We start from the raw sequence: 23,870 nt of genomic DNA, 5'->3' as shown, positions 1-23,870 counted from the left end.
CGGGTCCTAGTTTTCCATCCTCCCTGATACCAAGGTGACTTCACCTCCCACAAGGAGTCCAAAGTCACTTCCAATGGAGTTCAAGTTGAAGCCATAAACCAAAAGCCAAAAACTTGGCTGCCACATGTGTCCTAATTGCCCATGGGGCTGCCTTTGCTCTCAGTGCATAGACGGCCTCGGTGGCAATGGGACCTGCATCTGTGAGGATGGCTTCCAAGGTTCCAGGTGTCAGTTCTGCTCCAAACCCAACAGATATGGACCTCAGTGTAACAGAAGTAAGTGGGGTTTCTCAGGCTCCCTTCCACGGGCTCCCTCCATACTGAGCACACCAATGGTGTGGTCTGGTGTGCTATGGATTTTGCTTGTGTGGTTTGGGCAGGGGGGGTAAGTGCTGCTTCTCAAACTATAGCATGTGTCAGTCAGCTGGGCACAAGCTGCTGAGTTTCTGAGTCTCTCTGTGATGAGTCTGAGAAACTGCATTTTTAATAGGTCCCTGGGGTGTGCTAACAGTGCCCATTCAGGAGCCACACTTTAGAAATCACTTTCTATGTTCATCACAGATAGCCCCATTTCAAAAACTAGATATATTTTCTTTTAAAAGATCCTTACCCATCAATCTTTCATTTAAGAATTATGACCTCAGCCAGGTGGTGGTACACACCTTAATCCCAGGAGAGACAGAGGCAGGTGATCTCTGAGTTGGAGGCCAGTCTTGTCTACAGAGTGAGTTCCAGGACAGCCAAGGCTACAAGGAGAAACCCTGTCTCGCTATTCCCCCTCAAAAAAAAAATTAAGACCTTGGATGAATGCACCCTCAAATTACAAAATAAGGGTGAAAGTACTAGTAAGCATTTCTAAAATTCATTCCAACCTATATATGGAAAGCTTTTCCTAGGACACACCTAGCACATAATACGTACTGAAAAAATATGCTAGCTACTATTGTGTCCTCTTACTGTTTTATGTTGTTATTCTAAGAACAGTAACCAAAGCCTAAAAGAACATATGGAAAGCTCTACAATAGGCATATGCTAATGCAGTCCTATACTCTCAGAAAATGAATTATTCTTTAAAATGACATCATATGTATATTTATATACATATGTATTTTTTAGATGTCTGTTTTTAAGCTAAAATTGGAACTTAACAACATAAAATTGATAGGTAAGAGTTTCCAGTGGAGTTAGACAGGCCAAAAGTTAAATTCTCATTTCTACAGCTAGTGTCTCTGTGACCTGAGGAAGGTGTTACAGTGTCTCCAGCTAGAAAATGAAGACAATGTTGCACAGTTGTCCTCAGCATCCAGGAAGGTTAGATCCAGCACTCCTCTCTGCCTCTGAATTCTGCAGCTGCTCAGTCCTCGATATAAAAAGGCATAGTGTTTGCCTGAATCCTAAATAAACTTCCAGCTTTGACCCGCATGTTGGTTCTGTGACCATTGAAATCCCATTCTTTCCAAGTGAAGTCCTGGCTTACTAGCATGGTATAACAGTTAATTCTTGATTTAAATACAGATGTGACTTCCAAGACTCTTTCCTTTGAGTTTGTTCACTCTTTGCTGGATGTTGGTTGCAAGCACCGGTCTATGCTGGTTCCTGTTTCCTTAGGCCTGGCTGGGGCACGGCTCAGTCTTTCCGTTAGAGGCTATTCAAACCCCAATCCTTGCTGCCTTCCTTTGAGAAGCAACAAGCCCCTCTCCCCTTCTTACTCCTACCCTATGCAGGAGGTGCCTGAGGGGTGTGTGGTGTGTGTGTGTGTGTGTACAGATTCATATGTGTATACTGCATGGGGATGTACAGGCACACACGTACATACAAACATATGCGGAGGCCAAAGGTCACCCTAGTGTCTTTCCTCATGGACCAACCACCTTGTTTTCTGAGATAGAGTCTCTCTTCAGCCAGTGATCCCAGGGACCCACCTACCTCTGCCTCCCTACCGTGTCTAGGTAGTTTTTGAGTTTTGTTATTGTTGTTGCTATTGTTGTTGTTGTTTTAGTGTGTTCTGAGGATCAAACTTAGTTCCTCATGCTTGGGTAGCAAGCACTTTTCTGATTAAACTAAGCCCCTGCTTTGAAATTTTCAGATACTAATATTTAGTCAGAAACAAGGTAGAGTAGTTAAGGTTTAAAATGGCAGGAGTTGTGGAAGAGCTGTGTGTACAGCCACTGTAGTCGTGGACTTGGACAGTACAGGGTCAAGTCCCTTCATGGGAACTCAGGCACACTGGGCTGTTGGCTTCAGCTCTTTGCGCTTCTGCTGGCTAAAGTAGAACGTACCAACCTTCTGGGACTGAGGGTGGTTGATGAGGTGGGGAAAAGTCAGTCCAGGGCCTTGATGAAGTCAGGGCCCAAACCTGGCCACTAATTATCACTAGTTTGCTGTGAATGAAAGTAGAAAGTTAACACATGAGCCTATCTGGAGTTCTCCAAACAGAAGAAAGCTTATCTATGCATTCTAGATTGTTTTCAGAAAGTGAGAAACTTCTTGGCTAATATCTCCAACCAAAATATAGTTGAAAATTGGGCTCCTTAGCTTCTTTTGCCATATCACAAAAATCATCTCCTCTCCCACCCCCCATCCCCCAGGCACTGATACACTGAAAGCACACTGGGGACAAATATACCCTCCTCCAGGCAGGTGGTGGACAGTCAGCTCTCTAAGGCACTCTGAGAAATGCTGGTGACCCTGACTTCAACCCAGCTCTGATTGACAGCAGTGAGCTGGAGCAGGGGAGAGATGGCCCCCATCCTCCATGGTACTCTGAGCCAATAGGAAATGGTTCTCCAAGCCCTGAACACTCTCTCCCCTTCTCTTCCAGCCTGCCAGTGTGTTCATGGAATATGTGATAACAGACTGGACAGCGATGGATCCTGCCTGCCAGGAACATGCCGAGAGGGCACAGCTGGGAGGTTCTGTGACAAGCAGACGTCAGCCTGTGGGCCCTATATGCAATTCTGTCACATCCATGCCACCTGTGAATACAGCAATGAGACAGCCAGGTAGGTCACAACCCAAGGCTACTGTGCCACCTGTGGGTGGAGCCAGCCCATATCTAACGCTTTATAAAGTAAGGCATGTTCTGCTCAGCTGACAGTATGGATCTTGTAGAAGTTATGAGCTGAATCTAAATCTCAGCTCTGCTTGCTTTGAAATGCAATAGCTGTGTGACCTCGGGCAAGTTGACTTACTTCTCTGAGCTTCACTTTCCTTATTAGTAGAGATGTACCCTACCTAACAGAACAATAGTTGAGAGTAAAAGAACAGAATATACAAGCATGTTGTCCCAGGCCAGGGTGTGCATAGTCAATTTTAGAACTCAGAATGCTAACGCAAGAGGATTGCTGAAGGTCTAGACAGCCTAGACTACAGCAAGACCTTGTCTCAAAAATCCAAAAAAGGGGGAGGGGAGCTCCTTGCTGCTCCTCCAGAGGAACTGAGTTGTGTTAGCAGCACCCACAGCTGTGACTACAGTTCCAGGGGATCCAATGCTGTCTATTGTGCGTGTGTGTATGTGTGTGTGTGTGTCTGCATGTATGTGTGCATGTGTCTGTGCACACATGTGTCCATGTGTGTGCATGTCTCTGTCTATGTGTCCATATGTGTATATGTTATGTGTGTGTCTCTGTGTATGTCTGTGTGTTTCTATGTCTGTCTGTCTCTGTCTGTGTGTATATGTGTCTGTGTGTGTATATGTGTGGTCTATGTTTCTGTGTGTCTCTATGTGTTTCTCTGTGTGTGTGTCTGTGTGTTTGCCTGTGTATGTGTCTCTGTGTATGTGTGCATGTGTTTGTGTGTGTGTGTGTATGTGTGTCTCTGTTTCTCTGTGTGTGTCTGTGTGTGATTCTATGTGTGTCTGTGTGTCTGTGTGTGTGTGGCCTACTATATATACAGTCACTGTAAGTCATGGACTTGGACAACATAGGGTCAAGTTCCTCCGTGGAAACTCAGAGGTAAGTTGGATGGTTTGCTTCATCTCTCTGGGCCTCTGCCTTTATAAAATATCAAAAAGGAACGAAGGAAGGAAGGAAGGAGGGAAGGAGGGAGGAAGACTGATCTGTCTTGCTACTATGACAAAATACCCAGAGAAAGTCAGTTTAAAGACAAAAGAGTTTGTTTTGACTCACATATTTTCAAGGGACAGCCCATCATGGCAGGGACATGTGGTGACAGGAGCTTGAGGCAGCTGGTCACATGGGATCCTCAGTAGGAAAACAGAGAGATGACATGTGTGCTCAGTTTTCTTTCTCTGTATTTAGTCCTGGACCAGAGGCCATGAAGAGGTATTGCCCATATCAAAGTAGAACTCAGAACCTCAGATAGCCTAATCAACTTGATCCCCATGGCTGTGCCAGTGGCTAATCTAACCTAGACAATCCCTCATGTGTGCCAGAGGCTAACCTAACCTAGATAATCCCCTGTGCGTGTACCCAGAGACCAACCTAACCTAGACAATCTCTGGCAGGAGTGACCAGAAGTTAAAACGTAGATTATCCCTCGAAGGTGTGCCCAGAGGTTGGTCTCATGGGTGCCTCTATGTCTGGTTCTTCTGCCAATGTTTACCACCACAAAGGAAAGCTAGGAACCTCCTGCTTTGAAGGCATCTTTCTTACAAAAGCTGTCAGTAGCTGATCCCACATAAAAGGCATCTGGCAGGATGTTGAATGGAGGAAGGAGTTGGCTTCTTCCTCCACAGTAGCTTGGGGAAGGGGGGGGCGGGGGCAGTAAATGTCCTAGGAAGCTTGCTCTCCTCCAGTTCAAAGTCAATAACCATTTCATAAATAACCCTAGAGGAAGAGGTGGATGTCTGGAATCCCGGCCCTGTTCTGGCTTCAGTTCTTAATTTACATTTGCTTAGTCACTGGCTTGTTTGGGGGAATGGGGTGGGGGGCTATCACCCTGGAGAGCACAGGCTGCACAAGGCAGAGACTTGATGTCTTTCCTGTGGCTACATGATAGAAATGTGTCAGCCAAAGGAACTGGAAACCATATCCATGTATATGCCACAAATCACCTATGAGTAAAATAGCCCTCAGAGCCTCCTGCATCGCCCACTGTGGGCTGTCTGCATGGTCTGCAGAACCTCGGGCAGCTCAGAAGCCTGTGTGGGAAGAAATCAAGCCCTCTTTTTGTATGGATGCCAGACAAATCGACTTCCTCTAGGAAACTGGATCCTAGACAAAGAGTCGCTAGCGTTCTGAAGCGTATGTTGCTGAAGTTCCAGGAGGATGTGGAGGTTTGACGGAAGCCCACAGTGGGCGATGCACGAGGCTCTGAAGGGCATCCCCAGCATCCGTCAGAGGACATTCAATAGATATGGATCCAACCAATGATCGCGTGAACAGTGAACGAGCAAATGGCCCATATTAAATAGAAAAAGTGTGATGGTAGGATATTTTGGAAGGGATTTTTGAAAGGAGAATGAGACCAGAAATTGTCATCTTACAGGAGATAAACACACACACACACACACACACACACACACACACACACATATATACACGAAGGACAAGAAAAAAAGGAGAGAGCTCTCACCTGATTGATATTTTCAGAGCTATACCACGGTTTTTGTCTCAAACTAAGGAGAAGGTTACAATCAATCAGGTTCTGGTCCAGTAAGAGCAGGTTAGCTGTCACCACTGTGCCTGATGGTGCCAGCGAAATCCAACAAACTTCCCACAACTATCAGACCCATTTTCCAAGTGAGAAGACAGTGTCCCCACTGGGAAGAGACTAAGGTAGGCTACACAATGGCTAAGGTGGGGCTTGAATCCCCAGCCAGCCTCGACAGCTGGCACCCAAAATCATCCACGCATGTTTGCACCCAGGCTTCCTGCACAAAGCTAATCTGGCCCAGGCATTCCTGGCTCCTCCCTAGGTGGCTATACGCACCTGCACCTGCGTGGCCAGCATGAGATATCAGGCTGATTTTATGCATTCTCTTCCACAGCTGTGTCTGCAATGACGGCTATGAAGGAGATGGAACTCTCTGTTCTAAGAAGGACCCTTGCCTGGGATCGACCTCCAGAGGAGGATGTAGTCCTAACGTGAGTGTTGTTTCTCAGAGCCAGGTGCCCCAGGTTTTGTTTCACTTACCTTTTGTAAGTAGGCACAACAGGAGTTACTCTGTGGAAGTGAAAAGCAGTTCGTTAAGGTAAAAAAATAACCTTCCACGCTGATAACCTGCCATGCTGCTTCAGAATAGTGGAAGACAGTGACAGCTTTGAGCTTGCTTTTTGTACATGGGTGTAAGACAGGGGGTTGGGGGAGGGAGCAGAGTCGGGGAGAGGGAGGGGCGGGGGGGGACAGCTCGGGCAGGGATGCAGGGATGCTCTTTCAGACAGAGGAGGTGCTGACAGCTGAAGTCAGGGGTATTCAGCCAGCCGTGAAGGGCTTCTGAGGCACACTTTAGGCTTCTGTTTCCTGGCCAAACCAACCCAGGTAGGACCAGAGCCATCACCCTACACAGCCACCAGCTCTGCTGTTGTTTTGTGGCCTAACACTTTTAAAAGAAATCCTGAGGGAGAGACATCCCAGAAAGCAGTGCCTGATTCACACGCACAAAGCATGTGCAAAATGTCAGATTGCTTTTGGTTTTGTTTTGTTTTTAAATCTCAGAGTTTTTGAAATGGCACGTAAAGTAATGGGCTCTTTAGGACCTTTTCATATACACGTTGTCTTGTCTCTCTTCTTCCCCAAACCCCTCCCATCTCTTTGCCCTCCTACTTTGGTCCTCTCCCTCCCCTCCCCTTCCTGTCACAGATATTCCAGAAGTCTCTTCCCTGCACCCTTTCCACAATAGAAACAATGTAGGAGGCAGCCCTGGAGGAGGAGGGAGGAGGAGGGGGTGGGAGGAGCAGCCTACGACAGGAGAACACTGAGGACAATTGATGTTTATTATATATGTACATGAAATGTCAGGATGTAACCCATTAGTTTGTACAACTAATAAAGCCCCAAAAGAGGACAGTCTCTTTTCCACTTTCACAGTCCCTTTCCTAGTTTCATGACCAAGACATGCACAGGCCCACAAGTGACCTTTTCACAGGAATCACATATCAGATATCCTGCATATCAGATATTTACATTATGATTCATAACTAGCAAGATTACAGTTATAAAGCAGCAAAGAAATAATAATTTAATGGTTGGGGGAGTCACCACAACATGACAGGCTGTATTAAAGGGTCGCAGTGTTAGGAAGGTTGAGAGCCACTGCTCCTGTGGGTTCTTTACTTCTGTAAATCAACAAAAGCAGGCTCTGGCTGAATCAGTAACCGAGAGTGTTGAGTGCTATAGCCCTCAGCTGACCAGTCGCAAGCAATCTTGCTGTCGAAATCACCCAGTTGCTTTATGATGTTTGCACTCCATGCGAATGTGTTTCTAGAATACTCTTCCAGATCCTCTCTGGCTTTGGCAGCTGCACACAGCTGGCCTGTGGTCTCAGAGGTCTTACTTTTGCTCTTCCTCCTGCAGGCAGAATGCATCCAAGCTAGCACGGGGACATACAGTTGTGTGTGCCAGCGGGGCTGGACAGGGAACGGAAGAGACTGTGTGGAGATCAACAGCTGCCTGCTGCCTAGCTCCGGAGGCTGCCATGACAACGCCACCTGTTTATATGTAGGCCCTGGGCAGGTGGGTGACTTGGGGAAGAAAAAAAAGAGGAAGCAGGATTCCAGTTGTGACTTTTTTATATATATATCAGAACCAGAGAGGTGCTTTGGTTTGAAATTGCTATGGCTTTGCCCTCAGTTGTGGTAGGAAGAATGGGTTGATTATCATAAAGAGTCTGAGACATCAGTGTCACTGGGATGCCACCTTACATCTGTGGCCCCAGAGAGGTTAGCGACAGGTTAGTGATTTCTTCTGTGCCACAGAAAAGCAATCAATCTCACTATGATTCACATACAGTCAGAATTCAGTCACCTAACCCATGGATCACACACATGTATCCAGAACATTCTATAGATTGCTACCTAATTTTAACTGGCTTCATTTCATGAAAAGAAGCAGAGGCTACTGCTCGTGAATTAGAGGGTTATAGAAGAAGAGATATAGAGATACTGACTACATTAATATTTTGGCCATGGAAATGATAGGTCCCCACTCCCCGTCTTCCATGTGCCCTTTCCTCCCCCAAAACAGTATAGGCATGCTCCACCGAGTCAAAGGAGCACAAGGCGTAGACAGTAAGAACCAGGACCTCCCTCTCACACCCCTTTTGATGATGATACAGCTTCGCACGCTTGTGCTCTAAAGCCAGGCTCTATTAAACCTTCAGATGATTTGGTTGAGAAATGCACATTGCCCATGAGACTGAGCGCAATGTAAAGCCTAACCTTGCTTTCTCTGATGGCTCCAGTCATTCCACCACGAGCCTTCTGCTTTAGACAACACATTCCCTCGTGTGTGTCAGGAACTTAGATCATGCATGTCTTGGTTACTTTTCTGTTGCTATGAAGAGACACCATAACTAAGGCAACTTAGAAAAGAAAGCATTTAATCGGGGGCTTGCTTACAGTTTCAGAGCGTGAGTCCATGACCATCATGGTGGAGAACGTGGCAACAGGCCAGGCATGCTGCTGGGGCAGTAGCTGAGAGCATACATTTTATCTGAAGTTTGGAAGGAGGGAGGGAGGGAGAGAGGGAGGGAGGGAGAGAGAGAGAGAGAGAGAGAGAGAGAGAGAGAGAGAGAGAATATGAAAAAGAAAAAAAGAGAGAGAAACAGACTGAACCTGGTGTGGACTCTTGAAACTCCAATGCCCACCCTCAATGACATGCCTCCTCCAACAAAGCCACACATCCTCCACTAAGGCCACGCCCACTAATCCTTCCCCAAACAGTTACAGCAACTAAGGACCAAGCATTCAGATACATGAGCCTACAGGACCTTTCTCATTCAGACCACCACAGACCACAAAGGTTGCTACTCAGGCAGTGACAACCAGGGGAAAGTATGAGAATATATTTGGATCACTGGAAAGTCTGTTGGTTTTAATAGAAAATCCAATTACCTGTGCATTCCTGGAGAATGAAAAGTGACAGGGCCATGGAAAATTAAGTAGCGGCTCTCCAGAAAATGAAAGGTGGAATTGCTGTAGGATCCAGTGACTCAACTGCCCAAGAGAATTAAAAGCAGGGACTCCAAGGCATGTTTGTGTAACCATGTTACTAAGAACATTATTCACACTAATCTCTGACACATGCTACAGCTCCTAGATGAACGTGAAGCCTTTATTGGTGATACCTCTTAGATGAAATCTCTTTGTGTGTGTGTGTGTGTTTTATTTTTATTTTATGCGCATTGGTGTTTTGCCTATATGTCAGTCAGAAGCCCTGAAACTGGAGTTACAGACAGGTGTGAGCAGCCATGTGGGTGCTGGGAGTTGAGCCCGGGTCCTCTGGAAGAGCAGCCAGTGTTCTTAACTTCTGAACCATCTCTCCAGCCCCTTAAATGAAATCTCTCATGGACTCAATTCATAAAGGCAGAGAGTAGAAACACAGCTACCAGGGTCTGGTATGGAGATGGAGTTACTCATAAGCAGGTGCTTTTAGTTTGAGGAGATGCGGAAGGTTCTGGAACCACATCAGTGATGGTTGGACAGCAGCGTGAGAGTGCTTAATGCCCCTGAATTGTCTATTAAAAATGGTTACGACAGTAAATTTTGTCAGGTATGCTTTACCAAATTTTTTAAGAAGATGAAAAAGGAAAAACAGAGGTCTAAAAGAAAAGTTGAGACTCACACAACCACAAAGACTGTGTGAAGTTGCTGAGGTAAAGTTGGGGCTCACACAACCATAAAGACTGTGTGCTGCTGCTGAGGTAGGTGCAGTGTGATACAGGGCTCAGAAGTATGTCTGTCAGGCCCCAAGTTCTGCAAAGTCTCCTGGGTAAGGGGTGCCCTCCAGCACTTCAGCCTTCCTTACCCCTGCTCCCCTTTAGGCACAATAGATTAGAGAACATCTTGTGATCATGTCCACCAAAACCCAGGATTCCTTTACTCTTGTTGGCTCAAACCGAACACTTTCCCATCATTTCTCCTCATTCCCATCTCCTCATGCCCATGCTCATAACTGCAGAAATCAGGCCCTAAGGCCAGGATGCTCGCAAGAAGGGACAAACCCAACCTGAAGCTCTATAGTGGGAACCTGGGCTGAAGGAATTGACCATGTCTTGTTATATAAACCAGAAGAGGGAATGGTGGTATCCCGAAAGCCAAATGGAGTACATTTTCTAGAGAGGGACAGAGCAGATGCTGACAGACAAAAATCAAACAGACGTTTACATTTCTGCCCAATGTTTGACCCTTCCTGGGAACCACTGAGCTTGGTTGTGGGCATAATAAATAGCTAGGGTCAAGGCCCACAAGTCACCCTGTAGAAATGATCTGGTGTAAGGTGACAGACCATGTGAGCGACCAAATGCTAAACACCTTAAAACCGATGCCAAATGAGCTGACTGCTGCACTATTTACCCTTCTGATTCCTCTGACAGCAGCACCTTCACATGGGTCTAGTGTAAATGAGCTTTCCAATGAGTCCCCAGGAATCTAATCACAGAGGAGGCCACCATAGACTCATGCTCCTGAGTAGTGAGTTAATATTTGCTTCATTTGTGTTACCAGACTGCAGCTGAGAAAAGAAAACAAAGATGTCTTGGTGTCCATATGCATTGTCTAGGACTTACTATAACAAAAGTACCACAAAGTGGACAGCAGAGAACAATAAATATATTGTCTCAGTCTGGTGGCCTGAGTCAAGGTCAGCTGGTGCCTCCTTCTGAGGATACTAAGGAGAGAGATAGAGACCCTGTCCCTTGCTCCACCCCTAGCCTTGGGTGGCCTACTGGCCATCTTGGGTTGGGCCATCATTACCTAACTCCCAACTTCACATTTTTACAACATTCTCATTGTGCATACATCTCCTGTTTTCAAATAGATGCTAGTCCATTAGATTCAGGGTCTACCCTATTCAAATATGACCTTGTCTTAAGAAACTGCATAATAATTACCCTATTTCTAAATAAGGTCATGTTATAGAGTCCTGTAGGTCAGGATTTAAGCATGAATTTGGGGTCGAAGAACACACTTCAGTATGCACAGTGTCTATATTCTCTCCCACGAACAAGTGATAAATGTCCTGAGGGGAGATGGAAGAGAGAGGAAGTCTCTATAACATATTTAGGAAATCAAATAAACCCTGTCTACGATTGCCATCACTGGGTTGCAGTTGATTGGAAGGATTATTAGACACACTAAATGGATAATAACTTGAATATCTATGAATGTTGCTTTTAAAAGACAAGCATGTTTAGATCAAATATATGAAGGGTTAGGGTTTGGGGACACAGAGGTGCTGTTCTAGTAGCTGATGAGCTTGGGTTCCACCATGCACAAAGCATGCTTGGGTTTCATATTTTATAAAATATTGTACATGTGCATATAACATATATCCATTTGCCTTATAAAGCTTACAGAACAGGAGAGACTGTCAAAGATAAAATCCATACAACGGAAGTCCATTTGCTTCTTCCTACCACTGAACGATGTTCTATCAACCCTGACTGGGGTGTATATATACTTTCAAAATCCATCCTAAACAATTCTTCTGCAGTAATGCTTCTCCAGACACACTTCCTCACTGTGTTCCTCTCTCCTGACAACTCTTCTCCAGTAAGACACACTTCCTCACTGTGTTCATCTCTCCTGACAACTCTTCTCCAGTAAGACACACTTCCTCACTGTGTTCCTCTCACCTGACAACTCTTCTCCAGTAAGACACACTTCCTCACTGTGTTCCTCTCTCCTGACAATTCTTCTCCAGTAAGACACACTTCCTCACTGTGTTCCTCTCTCCTGACAACTCTTCTCCAGTAAGACACACTTCCTCACTGTGTTCCTCTCTCCTGACAACTCTTCTCCAGTAAGACACACTTCCTCACTGTGTTCCTCTCTCCTGACAACTCTTCTCCAGTAAGACACACTTCCTCACTGTGTTCATCTCTCCTGACAACTCTTGGACCTTTCCTGTTTACCTTTTAATGGATTTCTGCCGTCCTCTAGACTCATGATAATTCCCAGAACATCTGTCTTGTCTAACTCAATTGAAGAAATTCTTTTACATCATTTAAATGTCAAAATATTACTTTTTTATGGAAAACAATTAGGGAAATAAAACAGGAAGTTAAATCTGAGCTGATGTATTTTTTTCCTTCTGGCCTTTCTCATTGCCAGGTTGTTAGTTTCTTGTACACTGAAGTCATCTACTGCAGTTTCACTGGTTCAGTATCAGCCATTAGCATGAAATATTTCCCATTTTATCATGACACTGCCATCATCATTCTTTATTGATAAGCTGCATACAACCAGACCACAGAATATATATTTGAAAGTATATATTCTGCCCATTGGGCAAGTAAGGGTTGGAATACAGCCTGCACCCTGCCCACTGTAGTAGGGGGCTAAGCCCTCAAAGAAGAGGCACTTACTAGCTACATGAAGCTACATCAGCAGCTGAGCCATATGCTGTGGGTTGTCTATGCATATGTGATATGTTGAATCTCAGTGGGGAGGCATTATCTGAATTAAGCAGCATCTTCAAGCTAGCAATAGCCTTGTACATGGCTCTCCACCAAGTGGATAAGCCATGACTCACTTGGCTTTTCTATCTGTGTATAGGGGTCAGCTCTTCCCTTGTGATGGCCATGGAGTCTAAGCTCTCTTTATAGGCCTTGGTGAGGTTCAGAATTTTAACAGAAAGTTTTAAAAAAGCTACTGGGCAGCATAATGTGAATGTTGTGGTACTCAAGTGTGGCTGACTATGTGCAGTGACTATGTAACACTGATGTGTCTGGAGTCTAGAGCTTCTGTTCTTTAGGCGGGTTGAATGGCAATGGTTTCTGTAGTCTGCCTTTCAGTGTAATGGAGGGCAAGACTTGAGAGCACTTGCTTCTATAATCCCATCTGTGTTCTTGGAATTGCAGAATGAATGTGAATGCAAGAAAGGATTTCGAGGAAACGGAATTGATTGTGAACCTATCATTTCATGCTTGGAACAAATAGAGAAATGTCACCCCCTGGTGAGTTACCTGATGCTTCCCTTTGATATTAAACACATGGAAAGTTCTTGAGAAAGAACAAAAAGTAAGTTATGTAGTCACTTCCTGCCACGATCATAAAATACCTGAGCAAAACACCTTGAGGAAGAGGCTTTGTTTGACTCCTGGTTTCCAAGGCTTTCCTGCATGGTCACCTGGCTGCATGGTCTCTAGGCTGTGTGTGGTAAGGGAGAGCATTGTGGTGAGGAACATGGAGTGATCAGAGTGCCTCACTTCATGGTGGACAGGAGTATGACCCCATGGGTTTATGCCCAGTGACCTACTTCTTCCACCTCAGCCCAACCTCTAGAAGTTTTTCTTCCTCTCAGTAGTGTCACCAAATTTTGAACCCATCAATGAAGTTGTGTTGATGAAATCAGAGTCTTCATGATTTGGTCACTCCCCCCCACACACACACACACCTCTGTACACCCTGCATAAGGGACCAAGCTTTTAACATGGTGTTCTTTGGGAAGGATACTTCATATCCAAACCCTAACAGCTCTATCTTGCCTGAGCTTAGGCATGAACAAAGTCTCTCACCTTCAAAGAGCTCCCCTAAGCAGAATTCGAGCAGCAATTGCAATATCCACTCTATTTCAAAGCTTAAAAGCAGCAGCTTGTGTTGCCAGCAAAGATGCTAGGCAGCGGTTGAATTTGAATTTAAGATCCACAGAGAATAAATTTTGGGCAAAGGTTCAGTGTGCCCAAAATATTGCACAAGATAAGTTTATATATTCACCATCTATCTGAAAATCAAATTTAACTTTTTGGATTTTTCATTTGCTAGATCTGGTAGGGATGAAAAGAAAGATTTGTTGTGACTAAAAGCCAAAGGCACGAGCATCCTGCTGTAACACTGATGTATCTGGGTTGTTTCTACCATCTTTTGGGGTGAACTTGCAGGGGAGTTTGTTGTTGTTTTTCCTGTAAAACTGTGGATAAGACTCAGGGCCAAGTGCAACTAGGCAAGTGTTCTACCACATGATTCCAGGGTCTGAATTCCAAGTTCCATCTTAGAGCTGACCATCTCACAGATACATATGAGCTGGGCCTAACATCTTAGATGGGAAAACAAGCTGTCTCCTCCATCTTGGTTTTCTCAGGCCACCTGTCAATATACTTTGTCTGGTGTTTGGAGCTGTGTTTGCCAAGAGGGCTATGAAGGAAATGGTGTCCTGTGCTATGGAAATGTGCTCATGGTAAGTCCCTAGTGAGAACCTCAAGTGCAAAGTCACAGACAGAACACATAGCAAGAGAATGGACGTTTCAGCTCAGATAGCCTTAGACATGCTCCATCTACAGACCCTTTGTCCAAGAGATTTTTAGATGAAGACAGCTGGTTTTCTATAGATACCTCATGTTTGGTGGGTCCCTCATTTTCACAAGCTATAGCAGTTTTTTATCTGGCACTTTCTGCACACCGGCTAGTCCTGAAACTTTTATTTGCTAATTTGTCTCAAACTTCCCAAGTGAGCAACTGATCTCCCTCTGCTGGGCTACATGGGATAGCTGCCTTAGTACCCCGTTGGGTCCCATGCCTCCCATGGGTAGCCAGAACACCCTGGGTTTACCCATCCTGAATGAGGTCGTGTGTGTGTGTGTGTGTGTGTGTGTGTGTGTGTGTGTGTGTGTGTGTGTACATGCATGCACATGTGCTCAAGAAAATGCCTTCTGTGTACAAGGTGTCTTTCTAGGTCCTTTATGCAGCAACATCTCATTTAAACCTCACAACAGTTGTCTAGGATTAATGTTATTTTGATGCCCATTCCACAGGTCAGTAAACAGAGGCTAAGCACACTTACTTGTCTGAAATGTTGGTATCTGTCCATGTGCCAGGTACAAGACTTAACTACCAGTAGAGAGTACTTTATCCATGCAGTATAGGTCACACCCAACTGACACTTCTCCACCTCACTCTCCTCCTGCCCTGGACTCTAATCTCAAGGGTGAGAATAATTCCTCATTCCTAAATCGCTCATATTTAAACTTATCAAAATCCTGGGGTTTGGTGTCAGATTAAATAAACAAATAAACAAACAAATAGATGGACATAATTGCTCCTAGGTATGGTGGAGGAGAAGGTTTATTGTAAATAAAAGGTTAAATATAGCCAGAGGCAGAGATATCTGGGAGAATCCAGAGTGAACACGGCCAAACTGAGCAGGGCCAAAGAAGAGGAGAAAGGAAGGGAGAGCAAGAGGGAAGATGAGCCATGACCCAAGAGCCTGGGTCAAGAGGTAAAAGGGCCAAAACAACCAGCTTAGCCAAAACTGGCTGGATTCTATAGGAAAAAGCAGCTGGGGCAAGGAAGGGTAGCCCAGTCCCTAGGCTGGAGAGTTCAGGTAGGGAGCAGGTATGCCAGTCTGGAGGACCCTGTAACAGGTAGAGATGGAGGGATTCCAATGGGGGGATTCCAGGAGAAACTGCCTGACCAATGTCAGCTTTGAAATGCTAAAAAGCACCACATTAGCAGTTTGTCCAGGTTTGAGACCTAACGCTGACAATTTTTTTTCCTCACACCTTGTTTTTCTCATACAGTTGGTTCTTGTTCTTTTTCTTCTATGAAACCTTCATTCTAGAAACCCCCTAGGACCGACAGCCTGGTAACCAAAAGCCACTCCATGCGCCAGCCTGAAGCTCTATGTTGGTTCTGACTAGAGGCTGCTGAGCTCTGGGTACCTTGTTGGTGCCTAGGTGGCTGTGTCTTTTATCAGCTAGCTAAACTTAACTCAGTCTAACAAGCATGTCCTAACTGTAGCTGGTAGGTATGTACACACTAATATAGCTATGATCCAAAATTGTTTTATGTAAAACATTATCAAACCTGGTGTTTGTAGGTTTTTTTTCCTTTGTAATTATTCTTTCTTATACAGTTCTCAAGTGTGAACTTTGTAGATAACAACATCATTTTGTAGTGCCAAAAGATTGGACACACCTATCTCTAGAACAGCAGTTCTCAATCTGGAGGTCACAACCCCTTTGGAGGTTAAATGACCCTTTCCCAGGGGTCACCTAAGACCATCGAAAGTCACAGATATTTATATTACAATTCATAGCCATGGCAAAACTACAGTTATGAGGTAGCAATGAAAACAATTTTATGGTTGGGGGTTCACCTCAAAATGAGGAAATGTATTAAAGGGTCGCAGCAGCGTTAGGAAGGTTGAGAACACCTGCTCTAAAGGATAGGCCCCTGAGTGTGAAGGCCTCCAGCAGCTCTTGCTCAGAGGCAGGTTCCCATCAGCCTGGGGAGAATGCCGCTGCAGATGACAGAGGCTGCCCAGAACTGAACTGAGATAACATTTCTGTGTTCTCTTTCTCCTTCGGCCCTCCTTGGAACAAATGAATAAGGAACTGTCGTTTCTCTCTGAAGCAGCTGTATTTTACCAGTGGATCAATGTGAGTCCCTGAATTTGCACTTTAACAGTGGGAATGTAAATCGTTCTAGAGCTCTGGAGTTTGAGCAGTAGAAAACTGGAAATGTTGGGAAGGGGGGTTGAGGGGAGTGTCCTGCACAGCAGCTCCCCGACCTTGCCTGCATCATGGGGCACCCCACCCCAGGAGACTCCGATTTGATAAGTCAGGGGCTTGGCCTGGACACCAGTGACACCATGTTTAGCCAAGCTAGAAACTGCTGGCCCAGGTTAGGGTGGGGTAGCTGGGGTCTAAGCAACTCAAATACACAAAAATAGCATCATCTATCACATAGTTCTTTCTTTGGAAGCTTAATGTAATTTATGTCATAATTCACTAAGATTTAGACTTATGGTTGACATCTGGGGAACTTAATATGCTTATCTCTATGCTTACCATATTAAAAAGGCTTACTCTTTACCTCTGGAGAGGATCAGACAGAGTCTAACCTCACCCTGCCCCAGTGTCCCCTTTAACTGAATGGATTAGGGTGTCTGACCTAGCCAGACAACATAACAGAGTGTCCCTTCAAATAAGTATGTGCCAATAAAGGTCTTGCTCAATCAGCATTTACTCAGAGACCAGCTCCCTGTATGTTCCAGAACATTCTAGGAACCACTTGTTTCTACAGTGGAGGCTCTGTGTACAACACTCTCTCTAAAGGCAAGGCACAGGACCGCTCCCTCTCTCAGTTTGTTGGCTTCCCTGTAGCCACACCATGCACAATCTTACCCTGTGTAAGTGTACCCAGCCCAGCAGTAGGCTGGACAGGCCACATCCTCCCGCCCCCAGCCCGCTTTAAATGCTGTTGTGTTAGGAATTAACATCAGTTCTGATTGAAGTATTCACCAGAAATCAGCAAGTTCTATAAATCAAAATTTAGGGGGTTGGAGTCAGTTTTTAATTTTTGGGTTTCTTTTTTTCATCTAATTGTTGACATAACAATAGTCTTTCTGAGCATGCATGAGACATAGTTAAGTTTGGTTCAGGCTTTCATTCTCTGCAACTTCCTCAGTCTTACTCAAAAGACATTGAAGAATTCATAGTCCTTTGTGTGCATGTATGCATAACACACATACACACACAGCAAGATTATTCATCTGGCTTTTCATTCAGACTTACAATGACAAAGTATGACCCAATCGGGATAATCTGCATTGTTATAAAGATCCACACATTAAAGAGAAAAAAGATTGAGTCTCAAAAGAGAATGTAAGACATCAGCCAGTGGCTGGGTGGACTTGGGGAGGGCAAGCCTAGTGCCTTCCCAGCATTCCTGGAATTGCATCCCATGTGAAGCCATCATCTCTGACAGCATATAAGTCAGCCCACTCGTCCCTAATGGTCCTCCAGCCACTTTCTTTTCTCTGTGATTCAGAATGCTTCTCTGCAGTCCATGCTGTCTGCCACCTCGAATCTCACTGTCCTCGTGCCATCCCTGCAAGCCATCAAGGACATGGACCAGAATGAAAAAAGCTTCTGGTTGTCACGGAACAACATTCCAGCCCTGATAAAGTGGGTGTCATTTACCTTATTTTCCATGCTATGTGACTGGCATCCAGGGTGATCATTCCTTAGTTCAATATAAAGAAGCCACATGATCCTTCACTTCCTAGGATGTTCCTAGCAACCCTCCCCTGGGTCAGGAAAAGTTATCTGTTAACAGCTGACTCTAAGCCAGTGGTCCTCAACCTCCCTAATGCTGTGACCCTTTAATACAGTGCCTCAGGTTTCTGCTACATGTGGTGACCCCCAATCATAAAATTATTTTTGTAATAATTTGCTATTTCATGACTGTAGTTGTGCTACTGTTATGAATAGTAGTATAAATATCTGATATGTAGGATATCTGATGTTACCCCCCCCCCCTGCTAAAGGAGTTGTGGCGCACAAGTTGAGAACCACTGCTAAACCAAGCAATGTGCTTTGAATATCATTCAGTTAACACTCCCAACACCTTTGAGATGGGTGTTACAATTATTCCCATTTGACAGATGTGAGAAGTGAGGCAGAGTGGTTAATGGCTAATTCCAGCTAGGGCTGACCTCCGCAAAGGCAAATGTAAAGTTTAAGTATGGGAGAATGTGAAGTTTGAATATGGTCATCAGGCCCCAGAGCTTATTCTCCTGTTTAGTGATACTATCTTGTGGATGGCTATTTGTGATCCTTATTATCTGTTTTTTAGATACCACACACTACTAGGCACATACAGAGTGGCTGATCTGCAGACTCTGCCATCCTCTCACATGCTAGCGACATCCTTGCAGGGAAGCTTCCTTCGCCTGGACAAGGCAGATGGGGTAAGAACTCTGTCATCCAGCTGTTTGGAGCATGCTACCTTTACACATGTCGTCTTTCCTGAATTTTGGAAAATTTCAGATCTGTACACAGAGAGAATAGACACCTGTGTGAGCATCACCCAGTTGCAACAAGGATTGCACATATACACAGTTTAAAAAACAAAGAAAGAAAAGGAAGGGAGGGAGGGAGGGAGGAAAAGAAAGGAAGAAAGATAAAAGAGGAAAAAACAGAAAACAACTATGCTACAGTAGTATATTCATTAATTCTCGTTGCTGTAATCAAGTATCTGACAAAGGAACTTAAGGGTTTATTTTGGCTCACAGTTTGAGGGTACGGTTCATCATTAACAGGAAGTCATGATGGCCAGAGCTTAAGGCAGATGGCCACACCGTCTACAGTCAGGAGAGATTAATCAGAGGGTTCGCAGCTAGCTTTCTAGTTTTTATAAAGTCCAGGACTCTAGCCCATGGACTAATATTTAAGGTAGGTCTTCCCACCTCAATTAACCTATTCTAAAAAGTCCCTTATAGACATGCCTTGGGGCTTCTTCTATCATGATTCTAGAGCCCATCAAGTTGAAGATTAGCTATCATAAAAGGGAAAATCAGTTTCCTCCAATGGAGTGTCACTGAGTCCATCAACCATACTCCAGAGCAGGCCAGGAGTTGTTGAATAACACAAAATGAATCCCATGCTTGGTTTTGGGACTTTTTGTTTGTTGATTTTGTTTGTTTTTTTCGGGGGGGAGGCATTTTTTGTCATACTGCTTTTATATTTGTTTCAATTTTCATATTTTTTTAAAGAGAAAGAACATAAAAATTAAGTGAGAAAGAAAGGGGAGGATCTGGGAGGAGATGGAAGAAAGGGAAAACATTATAAGATATATTGTATGAAAAAATTTTAATAAAAAGGCAAAAGGGACTAGTTCATGAAAGCAGTAATTCAAAATGCAGACCAGCAAGCTGACATCACCCTGAAAAGGAGATGTATACTCAACTAAGCTCCTGATGGAGTCATAGCAGTAACTGGATAATGTTGTATCAGTTACTAGACTGCAAGCCTAGAGTGAGCACCTATTCTGCACATGCATGCATGTGCTAGAGCCAGGGCACTGGAAGAGTAGAGCTTCAGAGAAATGCATTATATGGCATTCCCAGAGTCTTGTCAAGAACTCACGTGCCTATTCAGTGGGAAGTGTGGCTTCCTGGCTGTGAAGGGTCAAGGGTCAAGGTGTCTCCATGAGTTAACAAAGTGAGTGAGTGAGGGTTCTAGCGGGCACTGAGGACTGCTGCAGCCATGACTCATCAGGCAGAAATGGCTTAGAACTTCCCAGTTTCCTATCAGCCTATAAGCACTAGGAAAAGAATCCATTGTGAAAGCCTAAACACCAGGCTCACTGGTTCATGTAGAAAGAAAAAAACTTGAATGTGTGGTTCCATGGATATTTTATAAATCTTCTTTTGTAAGTCTTTGGGAATTCCAATGACACCCATGTTATATCCTGAATTGTTTAAATAAAAATATGACATAAAGATTGGGTACAACTGGACATCATGCAACGTGACTTTAACCCCAGGCCTGGGGAAAGCAGAGGCAGATGAATCTCTGGTAGTTCAAGCCCAGCCTGGTCTATATAGCAAGTTCCAGGCCTGCCAGGGATACACAGTGAGACGCTGTCTCAAAAAATAAATATTCCTTAATAAAAGATAATGGTACAAAGATACAGCTAGTGAAAAAGAATACATTCTGTGGGGTACTGCACCGCAGGATATATCTGCTTAACAACACTATAGTATATAAATCAAGAAGTAAGTGAGCCAAACATGGTGCTATGGAACTGTGATCCTAGCCTCCAAAGACTGAGGCAGGAACATTACAAGTTCAAGGCCTCCCAGGGTACAAAGTGAGGACATAGCCAGCCTGGGCAACTTAGTGAGTCCCTGTTTTAAAATGAAAAGTAAAAAAAAAAGGGGATGAAGATGTAGCTCAGTGGGAAAGTGTAGCGCTTGCGTGAAGTCCTACATTTAACCTCCAGTGCTCCCAGATAAATCAATCAAAGCCTGGAGGAGAGGATTTGAATGTTGTCATCCTAGGAAGAAATAACTGATGCAGATGACAAAGAGCCTAAGTATACTAATTAAATCATTGCACAGTGTGTACAAGGTACTGAAGCACTACACTGAACACTATAGGTAAGTATCGTTAATTTTCTTTTTAATTTACAACCCGACTTTGTGTATACTCTATAGTGTGGTTACTGCAATTAGGCTAATCCGTTGGTGTTCTAAATCATCAATTTTCTTAGCTATAGTAACATCCACCCTGGCATGTCACAGGCTATATTGGTCCCAAAATAGATCAATCAAGGCCCTGACCTAGAGGAGATAACCATCAAATGCAGTTCTCTTAATTCCATTCCTGTGTCTAATACAATTAAACAATATCCCACTTTAACAAAAAGAGATATGGCAGGCAGGCTGGTGTGTTTCCACAGCCTCTGTACACGGAACTTCCATGTTCACAGTTCCCCAAGATCCATGAGGAACTGGTAAACAGGCACTGTTTAAATTGGTTTATGGTGATTCCTGATAAAAAATAAATAAAATAAACAGTCCCACAGAACAAAGGCTTCTGGAAGTCCCAGGCCAAAGTGTTGGCAAGGGTTGATTCCCTGTGAGGGTAGCTAAGGAGATGCCCCAGGCTACTTCCTTGGCTCACTGTCCATGTTACTATTTCCCATACATTTACTTAGTCCACTAAGAGTGGAATAGACTTGACAATCAGAGTACATCACTCATGTAAAAGAAAGCCATCTTCTCATTTGGGTGTGTATACATGTGTGTCTACTTGTTTGTGATAGCTAACGGGTTACAATTTAAAGGGTTTCATGGCCTAAAACTGTGGTTACTGCTGCTCAAGAAGTTGAACCCCTAGAGGTAACACAACCCTCAAGTATACTCACCTTCCCACTGTGTTTGCACTTTCAGAATATCACAATTGAGGGGGCATCCTTTGTGGATGGTGACAATGCAGCCACAAACGGGGTGGTCCACATCATCAACAAGGTAAAGATGCCCTTACCCAATAGGCAGAGCTGTTTCCGCTCTGTGATGTCTTCCTATACAGTGCTGTTTGGGCAAGTAAAAAATACTTAGCCTTAGTACTTATCGAAGGAGCTTCTAATTTGATGTGCTTCATTATTTTTTTCTAGACTCTCATGGAGACTCTCTTCATTCGATCAGACTTTGCTATAACTCACTCCACCTGTATTTGCAGCGGGGCCTCTGTCATATGTGACCTCACATACATATTCTTTCTTGTATATGCAAATATCTTAAGAGGCACAAGTCTAAAATCAAGAACAAGGGGAAAAGCAATTTGTTATCACTATTTACTCCCCTCCCTGAACTACTGTATCCTAAAAAAAAAAAAAAAAAAAAGGGGGGTGGAGGGGGAAGCCTAAGAGAAAAAAAATAAGAAAGCACAGAAAAACTACTGTAAGACTTTCATTTTTTTACATAAGTCCAAATTCACTAGTATTTATAGGTATGAAAAAGAATAAAAAATGGGAAGTGGGGGGAGGGGCTGGAGAGATGACTCAGTGGTTAAAGTACACTGACTGCTCTTCCAGAGGCCCTGAGTTCAATTCCCAGCAACCACATGGTATCCAATGCCCTCTTCTGGTGTGTCTGAAGATGTCAACAGAATATTCACATATATAAAATAAATAAATATTTTTTAAAAAGGAAAATGGGTTTACAAGCTAATCCATAATTTCTAGTTACTGTATTAGGATCTTCATTTTAAAAAGAAACTTCCTACACAATGGAAATGTTCAGAAGGTAGAAGGCTAGGGGAACTATTAATTAATTGCATTTTAATTAAAATTGTTCTCACTTAGCATTTGTATATTCAATTTTCAAAAGTCTTAATTCAACTATTTCTGTTCAAATGAAAGGCTATTTATAAGTCTCCATGTTTTTCAAAGTCCTTGCAATTCTGCATATCTAGAGACTTTAACCACAACACTGTTAAGCAAGAGATTTAGCACTAACAGGAAATTAGGGTTCCAAGTGACACTGCTTATCAATAGTTTTTCTTTCTAGTCTTAGCTTTTCAGAGTACTAAAATCCCTTTCTAAAAAAATTAATTTAAAAAACATAAAATTGGGCCGGGGAGGTGGCTCAGTAGGTAAAGTGCTTGTCACACAAGCTTGAAGAGTTGAATTTAGACATCCAGTATCAAATAAAAGGCTGGTTAGAGCTTAATGGATCTGTAAACCCCCCTCCCCCAGCACATCAGAACAAAAAAATCCTTAGCCAGCCAGTTTGAAATGTTGAGCTCCAGGCTCAGAGAACACAAATACATACACACTCACCTTTTTTCCCCCCTTCTTACATATTTTAGATAGACACATGTTCCTTAATAATATGGTACTTCAACCCACCTCTTACTCTGAGCTTATAACCATGGGATATGTCTTAGTCAGGGTTTCTATTCCTGCACAAACATCATGACCAAGAAGCAGTTGAGGAGGAAAGGGTTTATTCGCCCACATTGCTATTCATCACTGAAAGAAGTCAGGACTGGAACTCAAGCAGGTCAGGAAGCAGGAGCTGATGCAGAGGCCATGGAGGGATGTTCTTTACTGGCTTGCTTCCCCTGGCTTACTCAGCCTGCTCTTTGTTTGTTTGTTTTTTGAGACAGGGTTTCTCTGTATAGCTCTGGCTTTCCTGGAACTCACTTTGTAGACCAGGCTGGCCTTGAACTCAGAAATCTGCCTGCCTCTATAAACCCAAAACTAACAGCCCAGAGATGGCACCACCCACAAGGGGACCTCCCCCCTTGATCACTAATTGAGAAAATGCCTTACAGCTGGATCTTGTGGAGGCATTTCCCCAACTGAAGCTCCTTTCTCTGTGATAATTCCAGCCTGTGTCAAGTTGACACAAAACTAGCCATAGCCAGTACAGGATATTAAGTTCCAACCTTTCTGTGGCCTTCCCACACAGTCCATGTCTACAGAAAATATGTTAAAGTGATAGTCTGAATTTGAG

The 23,870-nt window shown here is 44.0% G+C and overlaps 1 protein-coding gene across 9 annotated transcripts in view; it reads left to right on the top strand.

The window, feature by feature from the left end:
• The window catches only part of Stab2 (stabilin 2), a 166,845-nt gene that overhangs the window by 67,145 nt on the left and 75,830 nt on the right, over positions 1 to 23,870 (top strand). For 8 of the 9 annotated variants that reach the window (XR_003948628.1, XR_003948624.1, XR_003948626.1 and 5 more), the window contains exons 22-31: positions 164 to 275; positions 2,821 to 3,001; positions 5,950 to 6,046; positions 7,476 to 7,634; positions 12,982 to 13,077; positions 14,202 to 14,297; positions 16,450 to 16,497; positions 17,891 to 18,027; positions 18,698 to 18,812; positions 21,801 to 21,878. Coding sequence is in view for 5 of the 9 variants with exons in the window: in NM_138673.3 (NP_619614.1) it covers positions 164 to 275; positions 2,821 to 3,001; positions 5,950 to 6,046; positions 7,476 to 7,634; positions 12,982 to 13,077; positions 14,202 to 14,297; positions 16,450 to 16,497; positions 17,891 to 18,027; positions 18,698 to 18,812; positions 21,801 to 21,878 (1,119 nt within the window). In the remaining 4 variants the exon portion in view is untranslated. Of the gene's footprint in view, positions 1 to 163; positions 276 to 2,820; positions 3,002 to 5,949; positions 6,047 to 7,475; positions 7,635 to 12,981; positions 13,078 to 14,201; positions 14,298 to 16,449; positions 16,498 to 17,890; positions 18,028 to 18,697; positions 18,813 to 21,800; positions 21,879 to 23,870 lie in introns of those variants that run through there. The other variant, XM_030244958.1, reaches the window with a different exon arrangement.

Source organism: Mus musculus, chromosome 10, assembly GCF_000001635.26.
Source record: "Mus musculus strain C57BL/6J chromosome 10, GRCm38.p6 C57BL/6J".
In the NCBI taxonomy this organism is placed as follows: Eukaryota; Metazoa; Chordata; class Mammalia; order Rodentia; family Muridae; genus Mus; species Mus musculus.
This window is presented reverse-complemented; position numbering and strand designations above follow the sequence as displayed.